Here is a 17,343-nt window from a genome sequence, read left to right as displayed (position 1 = left end):
GCGCGGTTTTTTTTATTGTCAAAATTTAAATGTACTTTATTACTTTGCTTGTTGTTTGTATATCAATATATGCATGTCATTTAGAATTGATTTTGGAAATTTGTACTAAATCTTATGATTCAATTCTTGATTCTTGATTCCCAAAAATAGAATTTTGATTCACAATTTGAATCTTGATCCGACAATAATGGTTTTACTTGCTACTGCATAGCTTGTGTATGTATATATAGAACTGCACTTCTGTGAAATAGCAGGCACCGTATGTTGCTGTGGCTCTAATATTGTGGAATTTGAGCAAGTAGGGATTGTGTCTCCCTTGGATGAAAGGCCCTACACCTCCGAAGGGTATTTCTACATTAAGCAATGGTTGGCCAAGTTGGAAATTGGCACTTGTTGAGACAAGAATTGCATATGCTTGAGACACTGCTACAATGTTGAAAATTGAAATAAGGTTGAAATGCTTATTCTTTGAATGTTTTACAATGGTAGAGATTGTGTAGAATAAAAAGTGCATTTATGCATAATATGTTTACGCATCCATATTAGATATCATATTTAGAGTAATGGAAATCCTTATACACAAATTAGGGAAATTACAAAGGACTATTGAGTTTGTGTTGCTCACCCTATTTTTTTAACAATTTCAGGTTTGAACTGAAGGAAAGTTCCATTTGTTGAGTTTTCCAATAGATTGCCACTTTGGACATGTATTACAGGTCAGCAGGAAGATATTACGCGTGTTTGTTGGAGATATGCCTTTAGTCTAGGAGGTCTAAGAAGTGTTGTATGTAAAGTACTGCCCAATGTACAGAGATTATCAATGAAAATAAAACATCTTTGGTTACTTTATGAAATAAATGTATGTATCTTGCATTTTATTAAATACTCACTGTTAATTTGCCTCTTATTTGCATTCAAATGATGGCTTTGCAAAACATATACTTTGCTAGGCCCTGTGTCTCCATCAGATTTTGGATGGGGTCACGGAAGGTTGCGTACTGAAAATATGGATGTGACACTAGTGGTACCTCAGCTTCAATATTGACAAAGTCCAGCGTCATCCTGAATAACTTGCCTACATGGTATCATGACACTCTAGCAATAGTGTCTTCCTTAGAGCTAGAGGCACAAAGAACTCATTACCATGTGCCAACAAAAAACTATCTTCTAACCAGTGTGCTTTGCTCTCTTCCACCAGCTTCAAAATGTTTTGGGCAACTGAATCTTTGATAAGGTTCTCCTTAATGCACCTTCTGCATTGTTGTGGTAACTTCACTTACTTGGAGCGAGTTATTAGTAATGCTGCAAGCTCAAACCTTCCTACTCAATGCGTTTGCGACTTGGTTCATTCGCCCCTCCTTGTGCTTGAAAAAGAAATCAAACTCTGACAGGAAGTCTTACCAATGGGCTTGCTTGGAGGATAATGTAGGCTACGTAAAGAAATGGCTGCCGAATTATCTTTTTTCACCGCAAAGTTGGACATAAGTATTGTAGCCTCCTTTAAGACAATGAATCACTGCTAGCATCTCCTTCTCTCGATCTGAGCACTTCTGCTTAGCTTTAGCAAGCTTATGGCTTCTATATTCAACAAGATACCAGTACTATGATAAGACACCACCAAGGGCATGGTCTAATGGATTCATTTGTACCTCGAAGGATTTTGAAGAGCAAGTACCAGATCCGTCATCATGCTTCCTTCAAGTTGCCATAGGCTCCTTGGGCACTCTTGTGTTGATTTCCACCCATGATCCTCCACCCCCCCCCCCCCCCAAAAGGTCTCACAGTACCCCTCAATGAACTTCTGATATCAGTTTAAAAAGATCAATTGAGGCCCGCCTCAAGGCAACGCATGCCTAAAACGCCTTGAGGCTCAATCTAAAATACCAAATTCCAAAAAATGCTAATGCATTACATGCTGAGGCTTATGCATTTTTACAAAAAAAAAAACATGCCTTTTGCGCCTTTTCAATTGAGACTTGTGCATTTTGGGTGTGTGATTTTCAAGTTAGAATTGGTTAGAAAATTTTAACTACATTTTTTTATAAAACGAATGTCATAATATGAGTTTATTTCTAAAACTCTCAAACCTTAACCTTTCCAAAATAATTGAGAGTTGAATCTTACACCATGAAAATAGTTTGAACTTTGTAATGGTACAACTATCTCTTGTCATGATTTATGTCATCTATTCAGGTTAGCAATTTTTGAATGGCCTACCAGTATTTTGCAAAGTACATCTAGTTTTTTCTTTTTTACATTATATTTGTGATTTTATTAATTCTTGCTTTGTTTTAATTATATAACTTATTTAACATATTTTGATCTTAAAAACAAATTCTCAAAAGGCTTATTCCTGAATGCTGTAAGGCTTGCACCTCGCCTCTTAAGGGTTAAAATGCCTCGTCTTACGCCATTGCCTTTTGAAACATTGTTTGATATAATTGGCAAGTATAAGAAAGGAACGCAAATCCTTGACCATCAGTGGTATCTTCCAATCTTGAAGAACTCTCACTTTCCCCATATCCATCTGGATACAACCTTGTTCAACCAGATGACCAAGAAATTTAACACTCTTCTAAGCAAAGAAGAACTTCTCTTTTTTCTTCACTTATAAGCTATTCTACTTCATACTATTGAACACCTTTGTAATTTCTTCATGTTTCTCTAGAGGGGAACTAGACAACAATGACATCCATATATACCACAACAAACTTGTTGAGGTAGTCAACATGCAAGCACATTCATCAACTAAAGGGCATGGTAGAAATTAGAATAGGATGCTTATTGTGTGCAGTCAACTTGTTGAGCACGAGATAGTCCACACATCCGCATGTTCCCATCAAGTTTCCTCTAAATCAACACCGGTGCTCTTTGGTATATAACCTTACTTTCCTGATTCTTCTAATTTACCTTGTAACAACTTAATCTTGTGCTCCACACCTTGTCAGAGGAGCAAGTTGTGCTTATAAGTAACTTATTCGACATCACAACATTGTACTTTTAACACATCTTAGACAGCTGTAGGCACCAGCTTTTGACTTATGCCTACATCCAATACCAAAGAGGCAAGATAAGTTGTTTCCCCTCTTCTCAAACCCTTCTTAAGTTGCACGGAAGATAGAAACATCTCATTTCTTCACCCCATCTTGCACTAGGGTGATTACTCATGAGGCAAAGGGCTAGACATCAATACTGCTTAGTTTCCCTTAAGAATTTCATTGCAAGTATCATTTGGAAACATCCATCGAAATGACCGTGAAATTCTCTTGTCTTGTCCACTGTCCAAGCTTCACAACCACTTGCTTGGCTACTCCCAATGTAAGTTGAGCTATGGAGTTAACTACTTCTAGGCTCCTAAGTCTTTTCCAACTTCAAGCTGAGTCTTTGTGCTTTCCCCTATGAGATAAAATTATAGGTAGCCCCAATATCCATCATAGCACAAGTGCTATTTCCATTGATCTGCAGACCTACAAACATTAACCCTTTAACTTCAACCTTTAGGTTCTCTTGTCAAACACATTGAGTAAACACATTGCACCCATCCTTGGGGTTTCCTCCTCATCGTCATCCCGTCCTTGTGTCCCCTCCTTAATGAAAGCTTTAAGGCATTAAGTGATGAGGTTAATCGGCGAGCCCATAAGGGTGTCTTGACATAAGAAGCACGCAATCTTATCCTTAGCACAGGATGTGTTGAAAGATCAAAACATGGATGCTTCCTCTAAAGTTGATGCTTTATTGACTTCCCTAATTTTGGGTTTTCCATTCTTGAAAGGCTTTTTGTAGTTTCTACTTGACTAACCAAAGTTGATGCTTTATGTTGACTTCCCTAATTTTGGGTTTTCCCTTCTTGAAAGACTTTTTTGTAGTTTCTACTTGACTAGCCACTCTCCTTAGGTGAGGGGGAAACCTTTTCAATATAGTTAGTCAAGCATTCCATGATAGCCTGTGCAGTAGGCAAGTCTTGAACTCTTCTTTAGTGGAGTTCAGCCCTTCATATTTCAAACTTTCAAGGAAATAGAACAACTTGTCTTTCTCTAACATGTCCCAGGTATCCAACATCAAAGTATAGAATTGTTTCACATCCTACCTTACAATCCCGTGCGCTTAAGATCAAGCAATTTGCTTTGAGCATTGTGTTCTGTACTCAGGAAAAATTGGTCCTTGAACTCTCTCTTCAACCCAAGTGTCAATTACACACCTAATTGTTCTAAATCTCATGCACAACCTAGTGTCTCTACTCAAGTACAAAATAACCATATATACCTTTGCCTCCTTTGAGTCGGTCCTAATCGTACAAAAATATTACTGCATGCCAAATAAGTTCTCCAACTCCTTAACATTTTGGGTACCACCGTATGCTTTATGCTCTTTTGGCACCCCTGTCCTCTCATATTGCACTCCTACCTTGTAGAATTGGAATTCTTGAGAGCATGTTCATCTTGGTAATAAGCTCAACCTTCTGGTGTTGTATTTCTTCTACTGTACTGAAGGACTTCGAAAGATATTGAATGGAAACTTGCTTCCAGATTATTTTTTTTTTTTGAAAAAAAATTCTGCATTCTAGCTCAAATTTTGATGGAAAAAATTGAACCAAAAAGAAAAAAAGAAATTTGAACAAGCGTGAATAGGAATAGACAAAGAGGACCCCCTTGTCTCACATCCCCAGATAAAAAATACAAACAAAATGATCAAATCTTTAAACAATAGCTATTTGGGTAGAAAACAAATTGTCACTTTCTTGTTAACCATTTCATATTCACAATAAAATATTGGCATAATGCTTGATAATGCAAAAAAAAAGAAAGCAATTATTCTAGGACAATAGAATAAATTAATTTTAATACATTTTCGTTCAACAAATATTTTAATTGGGAAAAATCAAAACTAATCATTAGACGTGCAAAATGTGATGAAACTTTCTGAACCACACAAGGCATTGAAAGAATCAACATGTTGCCTGAAAATTTGACTTCTACAAATATTTGGTTGCCACATATATTCAAGATTAATTCATTATTCCCACCCCCCACCCCCAAAAAAAAAACATAATAAAACTTACACAAAAAATTCACTGATAATTTATAACGTTTATAAATGACAAAAAACAACTAACCTGTGACAATAAGGTGGCATTGATTCCGATATCAAAGAACTGTAAGAATATGCTAATTGTCCTTGTCACAGGATCAACAGAACCAGCCTGCCAACAGAGAGCAGATTCTTGCTTATGAAATGTATAAAAATGAGTATAAGGTTTAGTGTGGATGTAAATCCATAAGACTAAAATACTTTAAGGCTAACATAGGGAAATTAAGAAGCATCATCAAAGATAGGGTAAAAAAGAAAAGAAAATGTACCTCCTTGAAAACAACACTTTGCAAAGACTGCACAAAGATTAACAACAAAGATCAGGAAGAGGGAAAAATTATCACAAAAATGATAATAAAAATTGCTTGCAAGAAAAATTAAAAACAGCATATCTGTACTATGATCAGTTGTGAAACAAAAAGACAAGGTTTGTGTGGAAAAGGACACCATAAGAGATTACAATCGTGTGTGTTATGCCAATCAATTGACCTAAAAGTTGAAGATGGTAGGTTTTTGAGTCAACAGTATATCAAGTTTTAACACCTCCCCTCGCATGTGGTCTGCACCCTCTCTTAAGGATCCTAAATATGAAAATGATATATTATTGTGGGTAAATACTCCAATTGAGGATTGAATCCAGGGCCTCTCAGGACTGTAGGTATCAATACTGACTCTAGTGTTCTTTCCCATAGGCATCAAGTTTCGAATGGGTCTCTTACATGCCTAAGTACTCCACAGGTGGACATTTTGCACCTGTTAAAAGTATTTTACCTCTCTCTCTCTCTCTCTCTCTCACACACACACACACAAGCTAGAAATTCTTTTGACCTATTAAAATGTCCTAGCATCTTTCATGGTATGTTTGCTAATCCACTGTTGTTCTCTTTGAGATTAAGAGCGACAAGGTTTCTAGGGTGTTACATGGGTGGAGGGATGCTTATTTAATGTTTGGGGAGGAGGGGGGGGGGGGGATTACTTCAATTCAGTATTACCTTTCTTCCATTCCTTTGTACTATTTGCCTCTATTATTTAGGATTCCTGAGCGAGTTGCTCGTAAGTAAGAGAATACTGTGTGAGATCTTCTGCGGTATGGGATAGGTGAATAAGTTTATGCTCCTACCTATTATCTGGATATACCAAGAAAGATTGACAGTCTAATGAGGCTACTATGAAATATTTCACTCATGGGTGGAGCAAGCTCTTCTATTCTGGTTCATAAGTGGAAGAGATCAAGCTTCAGGAAATAGTGAATGGTCTTATCATTACAAAAATGGATTACTCCACAGGAACTTCAATTGTGCTTATATTCATTTGAGAGACTACCTGACAGCCTAACACAGTGAGCAGGGTTTAGGCCTGGGAAATTTGGTCTCTACAAACATCTCTTTAGGGTGGGGAAAGAGCTTCAGCAAAATGAGCTTCAGCAGAATGGCATTATTGTTAATGTTAACCATGCAGTCCCTTGGAAATTTGTTTCTCAAGTTTTCTCATCAACAACCACCCCCCCCCCCCCCGGGCGAGCGGCCTCACCTACTGTTTAAAATGGGAATTGTGAGAGGATTGATTTTGGTACATTCTTTGGGATAGGGATATCTCTTTCTTTCAAGCTTTTCTCCATCTTTGTAGTCTATCCACTTCAAATGATACTTCTATAGCTGAAATTTCCCTAATTTATGGGGATCTGTATCCTAGGAATCTTCAGGTTGAGAATCTTGAATGCGAGAGGAACTGACAATCTTATTTTGTTGTCAAATGCTTTTGATTAGTCTTTCTGTGGGGAATGATAGGAGGTGCTAGGTTTTAGATTCTTCAAAATTATTTCTTTTAAGTTGCTTTTCTGCATTTTTGGATGACAACTCTACTGATCTTCCTTTCCATCTGCATTCTTTTATTTGGAAGTCAAAGGTTCCCTCTGATATTAAGGTTTTCACATGGATTTATGTCCTTGAAAGAATCAATGCTAATGATCCCCTTTTATTTATTTATTTTTTAAGATAACAAATCCATGCTAATGATCCTTTATATATGAGGAGCTAATAAAGTTGTCTCCTAATGCGTGGCGCTCTATTATTAAAATGAAGAGACCATTTCTTATTTGTTCTTGCATTGCTCTTTTTCACGTGAAACTCAGAATAAGCAGTTTGGAGTGTCTTTGGCATGCAATGAATCTACCTTTCCTCTTTTGAAGGAAGAGTAAGTAGTCTCACTTTCAGGGGTTTGGTAAAGCAAATGAGAGAGAGGCTTCGTGGCTAAGTGGTCTTTTTCTGTTTTACTTTTTTGGGAAGATGATTTGAAGCCTCTGGTTGGAGCAAGGCTCTAGATTCTTTTAAGGCTCTGCTACTCCAATTGTCTAGCTATGGTGTGGAACGGTTTCCTTGGTGCCTCTTTTGTGCTCTAGTCTTAGTTTCTTTGTAGGAGTTTCTTTTGACTGATCCGCAGAGGTAATAGAGACCTGCTCACAAGTTATTCTTTTTTCCTCCTTGTGCTGCTATTCTCTTGTTCAGTGGATGATAACTTACGGCCTCTTTAGCTGTGGAAAGCAGTTTTCATTTTTCATTTTTAGTTTTCCAAACAATTACAAGACATTCAACTTATTATCAATTTTGCAGCATTTATGTAAAAAAAATAAATAGAAAACAATAACAAAGTTTCGGCACCATTTTTACATGTGAAAAATAATTTTATTTTACATTTTCAAATAATTAGAAAAATGAAACCTTATTTCCAAATTTCTAAATTTGCATAGGAAAGTCATAAAAATTCTTTAGTTTTTATTATTTTCTAGATTTATGACTTATGTAATATTTGGAAAATCGGAAAACAAGGTGTGTTTTTTTGTAATTATTTGGAAATCTAGTATTGAAAAATGAAAACTATTTTCTGCAACTAAACAAACCCTTTATTCTCTACCTTTTTAAATAGAAATTTTGAAAAGCTAAAAAATAAGTTGGCATATTTACAATTCCATGGAAAACTAAAAAAGGAAAATTAAAACTGTTTTCCACAACTTATCCTCCCTGTACTTATTCTCTTCTCTCTCTCAACATAATTCTTTATTTATCTAAGCAATAAATAAATAAATAAATATGGGCTTCTTGGCAGACCATGGGATCAGATACCAACTTCAGGGTTCAGACAAAAACTTGAACTACAACTTTCAACAATGTATCAAGCCCTAATATGCGGTCTGGAATCCCATAATCTAATACACATATGCTTTCGCTACACTTCTGCAATATGATTTGTGGTGTTGCATCATAAAATGGCTAAATGAGTTTTGCTTGTTATGCAGCAATCTGCCTGCATAGCAAAGGTGTAAAGTGGGGGGGCAAATCACAGTTCAAACATGGCACTTGGGTTGCTACACGATCAAAGATTTGAGTAGCACTCACTGTCAGCTACAGCCAAGGTTTTAAATTTCAATTTCAACTAAAATTTTGATGCTGCAAAGGTACAGAAATTTTGAGGTTGATCTCAAATTCAATTTTGATTTTAAAAATGATGAAACTAAGTAGCAAAGCATGGAATAGTTTTTATGAAACGTTAGATATATTAATCAACATAATAATGCAAGATTAGAACTACAATACATGGGTGTTGTACTAGAATAACCATATTTAAACTATTTTAATACAAATGGAATTTATAAATCTGTTAAATATGAGTTATCATGCAAAAAATTTAGGTGGATCCCCCCCCAGGTCCCCCTTTTCAAGCTGCAAAAGATAGGTAGAACTTGTTCAGTAAACAACTTTTTTAACTTCTAAAAGCAAAGTTTTAGCTTTTCCTTGTAGAACCTTCTAAAGTTGCAGATTTGAAGCTTTTAACAGCAAAGAGCTAGCTTTTCCCCAACAAATTATTCTATTCCATGAGTGCCCTTAGTTTTTTTCTTTTCAAAATATTACAAAATTATACACGCCTTGTTTAAATTTCCTAAACATACATCCATTTGGTCATTTAAAACATTTTCAGGCACAATACAGATTTTGTGGAACAGGCTGATCAGCTTTTTCTTTCTAACGACTCCTTTTTCACAAGAATGTCAAACAATTTTTAGGAACAACCTGAATCAGCTCTTTTTCATCAGCCACAAGACCACCATCAAACAAACTGAAGCCAAGATGCCTAGATTGCAGCTCAACGAATGTGTGCCAAGGAGTTAGGATGCTGAAAATACCTAATATAGGTCTTCTGCACTCTTGTCTTAACAAGAGTACATGTTCCTTGGTGAGGAAAGCCAAGCGAGGAAAGGTTCTGAAAATGGAAACTTTACTCAAGGTGAGGAAACAGGTATTCAACCCGCAAGATCTGTTTACTCTTTGAATTCCCAGCCTTATTATGGATGTGGACTTGGAGGAAATAAAATAGGAAACCTCATTCACAGCCAATATCACTCAGCCCATGTTATCTGGGATTGCAAGCCCTGGGCCTCCAGAGAATACCCAAGGCAGAACTGATAAACCACATGCAGGCAACAGCAGTGCTTGAAGCTCCAGGAGCAGCTAAGGAACGCATCAGTGATCCACAAGCATTAAAAGAGAGAAACATCTTGCAGCAGAAAAAGTGGGAAGGGTATGCTGGATTCCAGCCTCTCAAAGCTAGTCCTGTGAGGACTCTTGGAGGTATACAATGGAGAGAAATTGCAGATGGCTATCAGGGGATAGGGAACAACAAACCAAAGGAAAGACGTGCTAGTTTCAGACAATTATGAGAAGCTCTCTTTCTGGCTATGACAACGAGGAGGATGACTTACTATCCAATTACGATTATGAGGATGATGAATTACTAATAGAGCAATTATGGAGAACTAGGGTAAAAGCAAATCACAGAGAAAAGGAATAATCTGATGGTGGGATTTCCTTACGACATTTGGGAGGCAACTGGGACAGCTATGGATGCTGTAATGTTGAGTTTAGAGACTCTGACACCTAATGAGTGTTTTACTAATCATACACTAGGAGGCAAGGTTGAAGCTCAGATCCTAGCTTCTTTTAATTATTAACATTTGATTTGAATAAAAGTAAAATAATGCTGCTATTGAATAAAACTCCTGCCATCTAAAAGTATAGATTCTGCTTCTTTGATTTGGGAGCTTTGTTATATTCAATTTTTTTATTAAAGAGGCAGTGGTGCTTGTCCTTTGATCCACCTAACGAGAGTAAGAAAACGTTTAGTGCCACAATCAGCTTGCACACACTGTTAGTGCCACTCCGTTTGTTTGCACCAAGTGTTTATACAAATTGATTGCTTGATCCTCCTTAACCCTTTTCATTGTTGAATGACTTGACATTACAATAGACACTTCACATGACTCTTTTGCTTTGGAAGAAACAAATTTTAAGTGTCATATCAATTCATCAGACGTTTCACATGAGAGAACAAACAAAAAAATGAAGATCTTTGGATTGGCTATATTCACATTAAACAATTGCAGTTGCCATGTGGAAAAACTTCTGGAGCCAAGAGAATAAAAGATTACCTCAACCAACTTCTCATACCTTAATCATTTTGTATACACAATAGACAGAGCATGCGTAGCCCAGTAGATTCTGCATGTGACCTTTCCAGCTTCGAGAATAGGCTGCTGCTTCCTGATATAAATAATTTTAATTGAAAATCAGTCTTGATAAAGGGTGGGGGGAGGGGGAAGAATTAAAAATAAAAAGCACAATGAAGAATAATCAACCATATATTGTAATGAAAGATGGTATATTTAAATTGCAACAACACTGATTACCAGGAAATTAAGATAGCTTGATATGAAACACAATTAATGCACACAAACAGGCTACAAAAGAAAATGTTTTTAAAAGTCAATAAAATTAACAAACTATATGAACAGAAACTCGAAAAAAAAAGAAAAAGAAAATATAACTAATGCCAGGCAAGGAAAATTGATCCAAGAAAATCGGTTGTTGATGCCTCTATGACGACAAAGTTGGTGAGTCCAGGAATTATTCAAATTGAGTTGCACATCAATTTAGATAAAAATATAAAAGCACAATCTTATTAGAATAATCTAAAGTACAAAGGAGACAGTTCTGTTTAGATCTGAAAATATGTGGCTCCGTCATAAGTCTTTTCAATCTTTGGTTAGGAACATTTGGAGCGAGAATGGTGAGAAGGGTTGGGGAGGTTTTAGGTTTATGAAAAAATTAAAGCGCCTAGAGTAGAGTTGAAAATCTGGAATATTGAAGTTTTTGGGGATTTTAGGGCAAAGAAGGACAACATTCTAGGAGAGACTAATTTGTAAAATAGAAAAGAAGAAGAGGATAAAGCTGATTAATGATTTAGTGGTGATTTTAAGGAATTTAGGAGTTGGAGGTAAATGATGAAGTTCAAATAGGTTAGGGAAGGTGACTGCAATTCTAAATTTTTTCAAAGTTTTCTACTGGTAGGAGGAATATGATTACGGAATTGGAATTGGAATTGGAGAGGTCACAACTGATTTTTCTTTGATTACTGAGGAGGATGCATATTTTTTAGCTAATTTACAGAGGATGATGTTTGTAGACCAATGTGTGAGGGGTTGGATTGGAGTCCTATTTGTACTTTCTAGTGATCATATGAGGTGGTTGGAGCAGCCTTTTGAGGAAGGCGGTTGCTTTTAAGATGGAGAGATAAGGATCTGGGTCTGGATGGGGTCAGTGTGGCTTTCTTCCAAGTTGGGATATTGTTAGGGTGGATTCAATGAAGATCTTTAATGAATTATTTTTTAGTGGGATTTTGGTTAAAAGCAATAACTCAACTTTTATCATTTTGGAAATAAGAACAGTTCTATTAAAGTTACAGTTTTTTGCCCTATCAGTTTAGTTGATGGTGTGTATAAGACCATTGCAAAGGTTTTAGTCGAGAGGCAGACTTTATCATCGGAGATATTATACCGAAAGCTAAAAGTTGTTTTGAGTGGAATAGGCAGATTGTTGATGCTATTTTAGTAGTAGGATGTTGGTAGAAGTAGAAATAAGGGGGTAGTTTTAAAAGTATACTTTGAAAATGCTTATGATCGAGTAAGTTGGAACTTCCTTGATAAAATCCTTTTAAGAAAGGAGTTTGGTCAAAGATGGTGATCTTGGATGAGGGGGTGTTTATCTAATGCTTCCTTCTCTGTTATTCTTAATGGAGAGCCTAAATCTTGGTTTAGGGTTTCAAAGGGGCTAGGCAAAGACGTCCTCTTTCTCCTTTTTTGTTTGTTCTTGGGGTAGATGTTTTGAGTAGATTGGTTTACAAAGCTGTCGATAGAGGTTTTGCAAGAGGGTTTGGGGTGGGAAGTGAGGGGGGTATGGTTTATCATCTTCAATTTGCAGATGATACTACTTTCTTTTTGGAATATCATAGGGAGTTTCTTTTAAAAGTGCTTACTATTGTGTAATGGTTTGAAAGTGTCTGTGTTTAAAAATAAATTTGGAGAAGAGTGGGTTAGCTTGTATTAATTTGGATATTTCTAGATCTTTGAAATTGTCTTGTTTAGTTGCGTGTGGTATATTGGTATTCTTGATTGGCCTTTGATTTCTCTAGGAGTGCCTCTAGGTGGTAATCCTAGATTGGTTGGGTTTTAGGATCTTGTGGTGGAGAAAGGTCTAAGAGATTGGATGGGTGGAGGGTGCTTTATTTTCTCTAGGCGGGTGTATTACATTTATTCAAGCTTGCCTTGCTAGTATTTCTCTTTATTTCTCATCAATCTTCAAAAAAAATACATGTAAACATGAATGGATGCTTACAAGTTGAGCACAAATTATGGCTTGATGCTCACAAATTGAGCATGGTGGATAGATGTTCATAGACAGAAGCTGGGGTGCTCATAGATTGAGCATGGATGAATCAATGCTCTCAGATTGAGCATGAATGGTAGATACTCAAAGCATGAGTAGGTGAATGGATAGGTGGATGCTCACAAACTAAGCATGGGTATTGGGTTCTCCCAGATGGAGATGGAGCACAATGAGATAAATGAATGAACATAAACAGATGAGTGCTCTTATATTTAGCATGAATAGATGGGCAAACGCTCACAGATTGAGCATGGGTAGATGGGTAGATGCTCACATATTGAGCATTGGGGTTTGGGATGAAGCGGAACAAGGTGCAAGTGCCCTAGTCTTTATTAAATTGTATAACCTACCTAAAATGTTGAAATATTTTTTTTCAGTCACTAAATCATGAATCAAATAATTCCTATCAAAGAAAACTATAAAAGACAAATTTCAAACCAATATGCAAATTAAAAATCACTCGAAGAAGGTCAAGCCTTATATTCTTTGTTTGGTAAGTTTCTATTATGGAAACATCTTTAAGGCTTTATTCTTAAGGGATGGAACTTATGGCTCTTTATGTGCAAGCTCAGATCTTAGCCCTAAAGACAAAAGATCCTCAAAATGTTTCTATTGTCACCTACACTTAGGCTAGTAGAGTCTCTAGAAACCCATCACAGGCTTCAAGTGGAAAGGATACAATTTGAGTGTAATGTTTCATAGGCCCATAAGAAGACTCTAACCTCATGAGAGCAAACACTACAACATCCCTATCTAATCCTAAAAGGACAAGCTTGGGTATAGGGCTTGTGAGTATGTGCATGAATTTTACAGAATAACCCTTAACCCGTGCATCTAATCAAGACATTAAAGTAACCAAACTATTAAGATGAGGAAAAATCAAAGGCCATACTTGATTTCATATTTGAAATATTCCAAAGTCATCCTTTTGCTCAACTCTCTAATGTCTCCAGCGAAATCACTAAGTTGTTGCAACGTGCCAAAAGACCATTGACAGCTAGGGTGAATCTTCGAATTGCTTCAACTCAGATGGTGAACTTGAGATACAACAACAACAACAAAACCGAGCCTTAATTCCCACTAGGTGAGTCGGCTATATGAATCCTTTTCAACCAATTCATGTAATCATGGACCATTTCTTTTGACAGATTCAAGGATATTAAATCCCCACTCACTATCTCCTCCCAAGTTATTTTAAATCTACCCTTACCCCTACCCCTTCAACTGCCCCCACAACAACATGCCAAAGGGCCATCGACAGCTAAGGTGAATCTTTGGATTGCCTTAACTCAGATGGTGAACTTGAGATAATACAACAACAACAACAAAACCAAGCCTTAATTCCCATTAGGTGGGATCGGCTATATGTATCTTTTTCCACCAATTTATGCAATCATGGACCATTTCTCTTCACACATTCAAGGATATTAAATCCCTACTCACTATCTCCTCCCAAGTTATTTTAGGTCTACCCCTACCCCTTCTACTGCCCCCCACAGTAGCTAACTCACTCTTCCTCACTCGTGCACTATGTGGCCTACGTTGCAAGTGTCCATACCATCTGAGTCGTCTCTCATCTTATCTTCTATAGGAGCTACACCTAACTTACTGCAAATATATTCATTCTTGAATTTATCTTTCAATGTTATACCACTCATCCATCTAAGCCTTCTCATCTCGACAACTTTTACTTTTTCAATATAATGTTTCTTCGTCGCCCAACATTTCGATCCATAGAGCATAGCTAGTCTTATAGATGTCTTATAAAACTTGCCTTTTAATTTTAAGGGTATTCTATGATCACAGAGCATACTTGAAGCACTTTTGCATTTTACCCAACCTGCTTTAACTCTATGCATTACATCAACTTCAATTTCTCCTTTAGCTTGCATAATAGATCCAAGGTATCGAAATCTACGAGTGCTATTTATTTCTTTATCATAAAGTTTAACTTTGCCTCCAATATTCCTCCTATCATTACTAAAATTACATTTCATATTTTTTTGTCTTATTTCTTCTTATCCTAAAGTCTCTAGATTCCAAAGCTTCTCTTCATAATTCTAACTCAGCCTGCACTCCATCCCTAGTTTCATCAATTAATACAATATCATTTGCAAACAACATACACAATGGAACCTCCTTCTAAACACTCTTAGTCAGTTGGTCCATCACTAAAGCAAAAAGATAAGGACTCAAAGCAAATCCTTGATGTACACCTATGGTGATGGAAATTCTCTAGTTTCTCCATCTATAGTCCTTACACTAGTCATTACTCCATCGTACATATCCTTAATGATATCAATATACCTACTACATACACCTTTTTTTTCTAAAACCCACCATAAAACTTCTCTAGGTATCCTATCATATGCTTTCTCAAGGTTAATAAATATCATATGCAAGTCCTTTTTCTTTTCCCCAAACATTTCCATTAATCTTCTTAAAAGATATATAGCATCTGTGATAGATCTCCCAAGCATAAAACCAAATTGATTTTCTGAGACCTTCGTTTCTAACCTTAATCTTTGTTCAACTACCATTTCCCATAGTTTCATCGTATGACTCATAAGTTTAATTCCACGATAGTTATTACAATTTTGAATATTTCCTTTATTTTTGTATATATAGGTATTAAAATGTTTTTCCTCCATTCATCTGGCATTTTCTTAGTTTTTATAATTGTATTAAATAAATTAGTTAACCATATAATTCTGTTATCACCTAGGCATTTCCAAACTTCAATTGGGGATGTTATCTAGTCCCATAACTTTCCCATTTTTCATTTTTTTTAGTGCAAACTTAACTTCGTTAACTCTAATTTTGCGAATAAATCTCATATTTTTAGCCTTTTCCTCATTTGACAATTTTAAGTTTAAGCCTTCTATTTAGTTTTCACTAAATGACTTACTAAAGTAACTTCCCCATCTTTCTTTAATGTCTTCGCCCTTAACCAAGACAATATCATCCTCACTTTTTATACATTTTATATTTCCTACGTCCTTACTCTTCCTTTCTCTAGCTTTGGCAAGATTAAATATCTCTTTCCCCTTCTTTTGTATCTAATCTATCATACAAACTATTAAATGATTTGTGTTTAGCTTCACTAACAACCTTTTTCACATTTTTCTAGCCTCCTTATACTTTTCAAAGATATCTCTGTTTCTACATTTTTGTCACATTTTATACAAAATTTTTTTTCGTCTTTATGGCTTTTTGGACATCTTTATCCCACCACCAACTTTCTTTGCAATTCGAGAATCTTCCCCTTGATTCACCTAAAATTTCTTTTGCTATCTTTTTAATAGAGCTAGCTAATCTACTCCAAAGAGTATTTGTATCTATCTTATCCTCTATAGTCCAATCCCCATATTTGATCATTTTATCTTTAAATTTTATTATATTTTCTCCTTTTAGGTTCCACCACCTAGTTCTCTTACACTAATTTATTTTATCATTTTTCTTCCATTTTTAAATACATATATCTAACACTAAGACTCTATGTTGTGTGACTAGGCTTTCACGTGGAATAACTTTACAATCCTTGCATGATAAATGATCTACCCTCCTTGTTTTTAAAAAAAAAAAAAAAAAATCTATTTGACTTCTATTTTGTCCACTTTTAAAGGTTATTAAGTGTTCTTCTCTTTTCTTAAAATAAGTATTCAATTATACTAAAATCATATGACATAGCAAAGTCTAAGATCATCTCCCCAAGCTCATTTTTGTCTCCATAACCATATCCTCTATGTATCCTCTCATAATTTTTATTATCCCTTCCAACGTGTCCATTCAGATCACCTCCTATAAATATTTTCTCAGTCCTTGGTATGCCTTGTATTACTATCCATATCTTCCCAAAATTATCCCTCAAGATTTTCTGCTAAGCCGACTTGAAAAGCATAAGCACTAATGATATTTATTATCTCTTGTCCTAATACCATCTTGATTTTTATAATTCTATCCCCTACCATGGTTTTAAATCACAGTAGCGAGTAGCGTAACCTGACGGTAATGGGAAGCAGGTGTAACAGCTGTGAATTTTTTTTATAGCATACTGGCATGTTTTAAGCTTTTAGCCATTCATAGAAAGAATTTTAGTGTATTTTGGATCCTTTAGTTCGAGTAACTAAGTTATTTGGCAAGGGCAACAAATTTACATTTGTTTTAAACCACCATTGATAGAAAATTACACATGTGTGCGTATTTATACTTCTCATTGTTCTTATTTGTGATAAATTCTTATGTGTGCTAAATTAATTAATAAAACAAAATATATTATACACTCCATTAATCTATTAGACACATAAGACATATGAATAATATAAATATAAAATAGCTCAAAAAGAAAGAAGGTTGAAGTTGAAAAATAAAGAACATAAATATCACATTATTAATATTATCAAAAAAAAAATATTTTCCTTACAAGTTAGTATATTGAAATTGTTAATTAATGCATCTATTGTGAGTATTTAAAGAAATAGTA

The 17,343-nt window shown here is 35.6% G+C and overlaps 1 protein-coding gene across 2 annotated transcripts in view; it reads right to left on the bottom strand.

Annotated features, from left to right (window-relative positions):
- LOC131159282 (GPCR-type G protein 1) overlaps nucleotides 1-17,343 on the bottom strand; it is a 97,005-nt gene that overhangs the window by 29,431 nt on the left and 50,231 nt on the right. For both annotated transcript variants that reach the window (XR_009137776.1, XM_058114037.1), the window contains exons 8-10: nucleotides 10,587-10,679; nucleotides 5,358-5,384; nucleotides 5,114-5,200 (exon numbers count right to left, since the gene is read on the bottom strand). Coding sequence is in view for 1 of the 2 variants with exons in the window: in XM_058114037.1 (XP_057970020.1) it covers nucleotides 5,114-5,200; nucleotides 5,358-5,384; nucleotides 10,587-10,679 (207 nt within the window). In the remaining variant the exon portion in view is untranslated. The remainder of the gene's footprint in view (nucleotides 1-5,113; nucleotides 5,201-5,357; nucleotides 5,385-10,586; nucleotides 10,680-17,343) is intronic.

The sequence above is a fragment of the Malania oleifera genome, chromosome 7 (genome assembly GCF_029873635.1).
Source record: "Malania oleifera isolate guangnan ecotype guangnan chromosome 7, ASM2987363v1, whole genome shotgun sequence".
NCBI classification, from domain to species: Eukaryota; Viridiplantae; Streptophyta; class Magnoliopsida; order Santalales; family Ximeniaceae; genus Malania; species Malania oleifera.
This window is presented reverse-complemented; position numbering and strand designations above follow the sequence as displayed.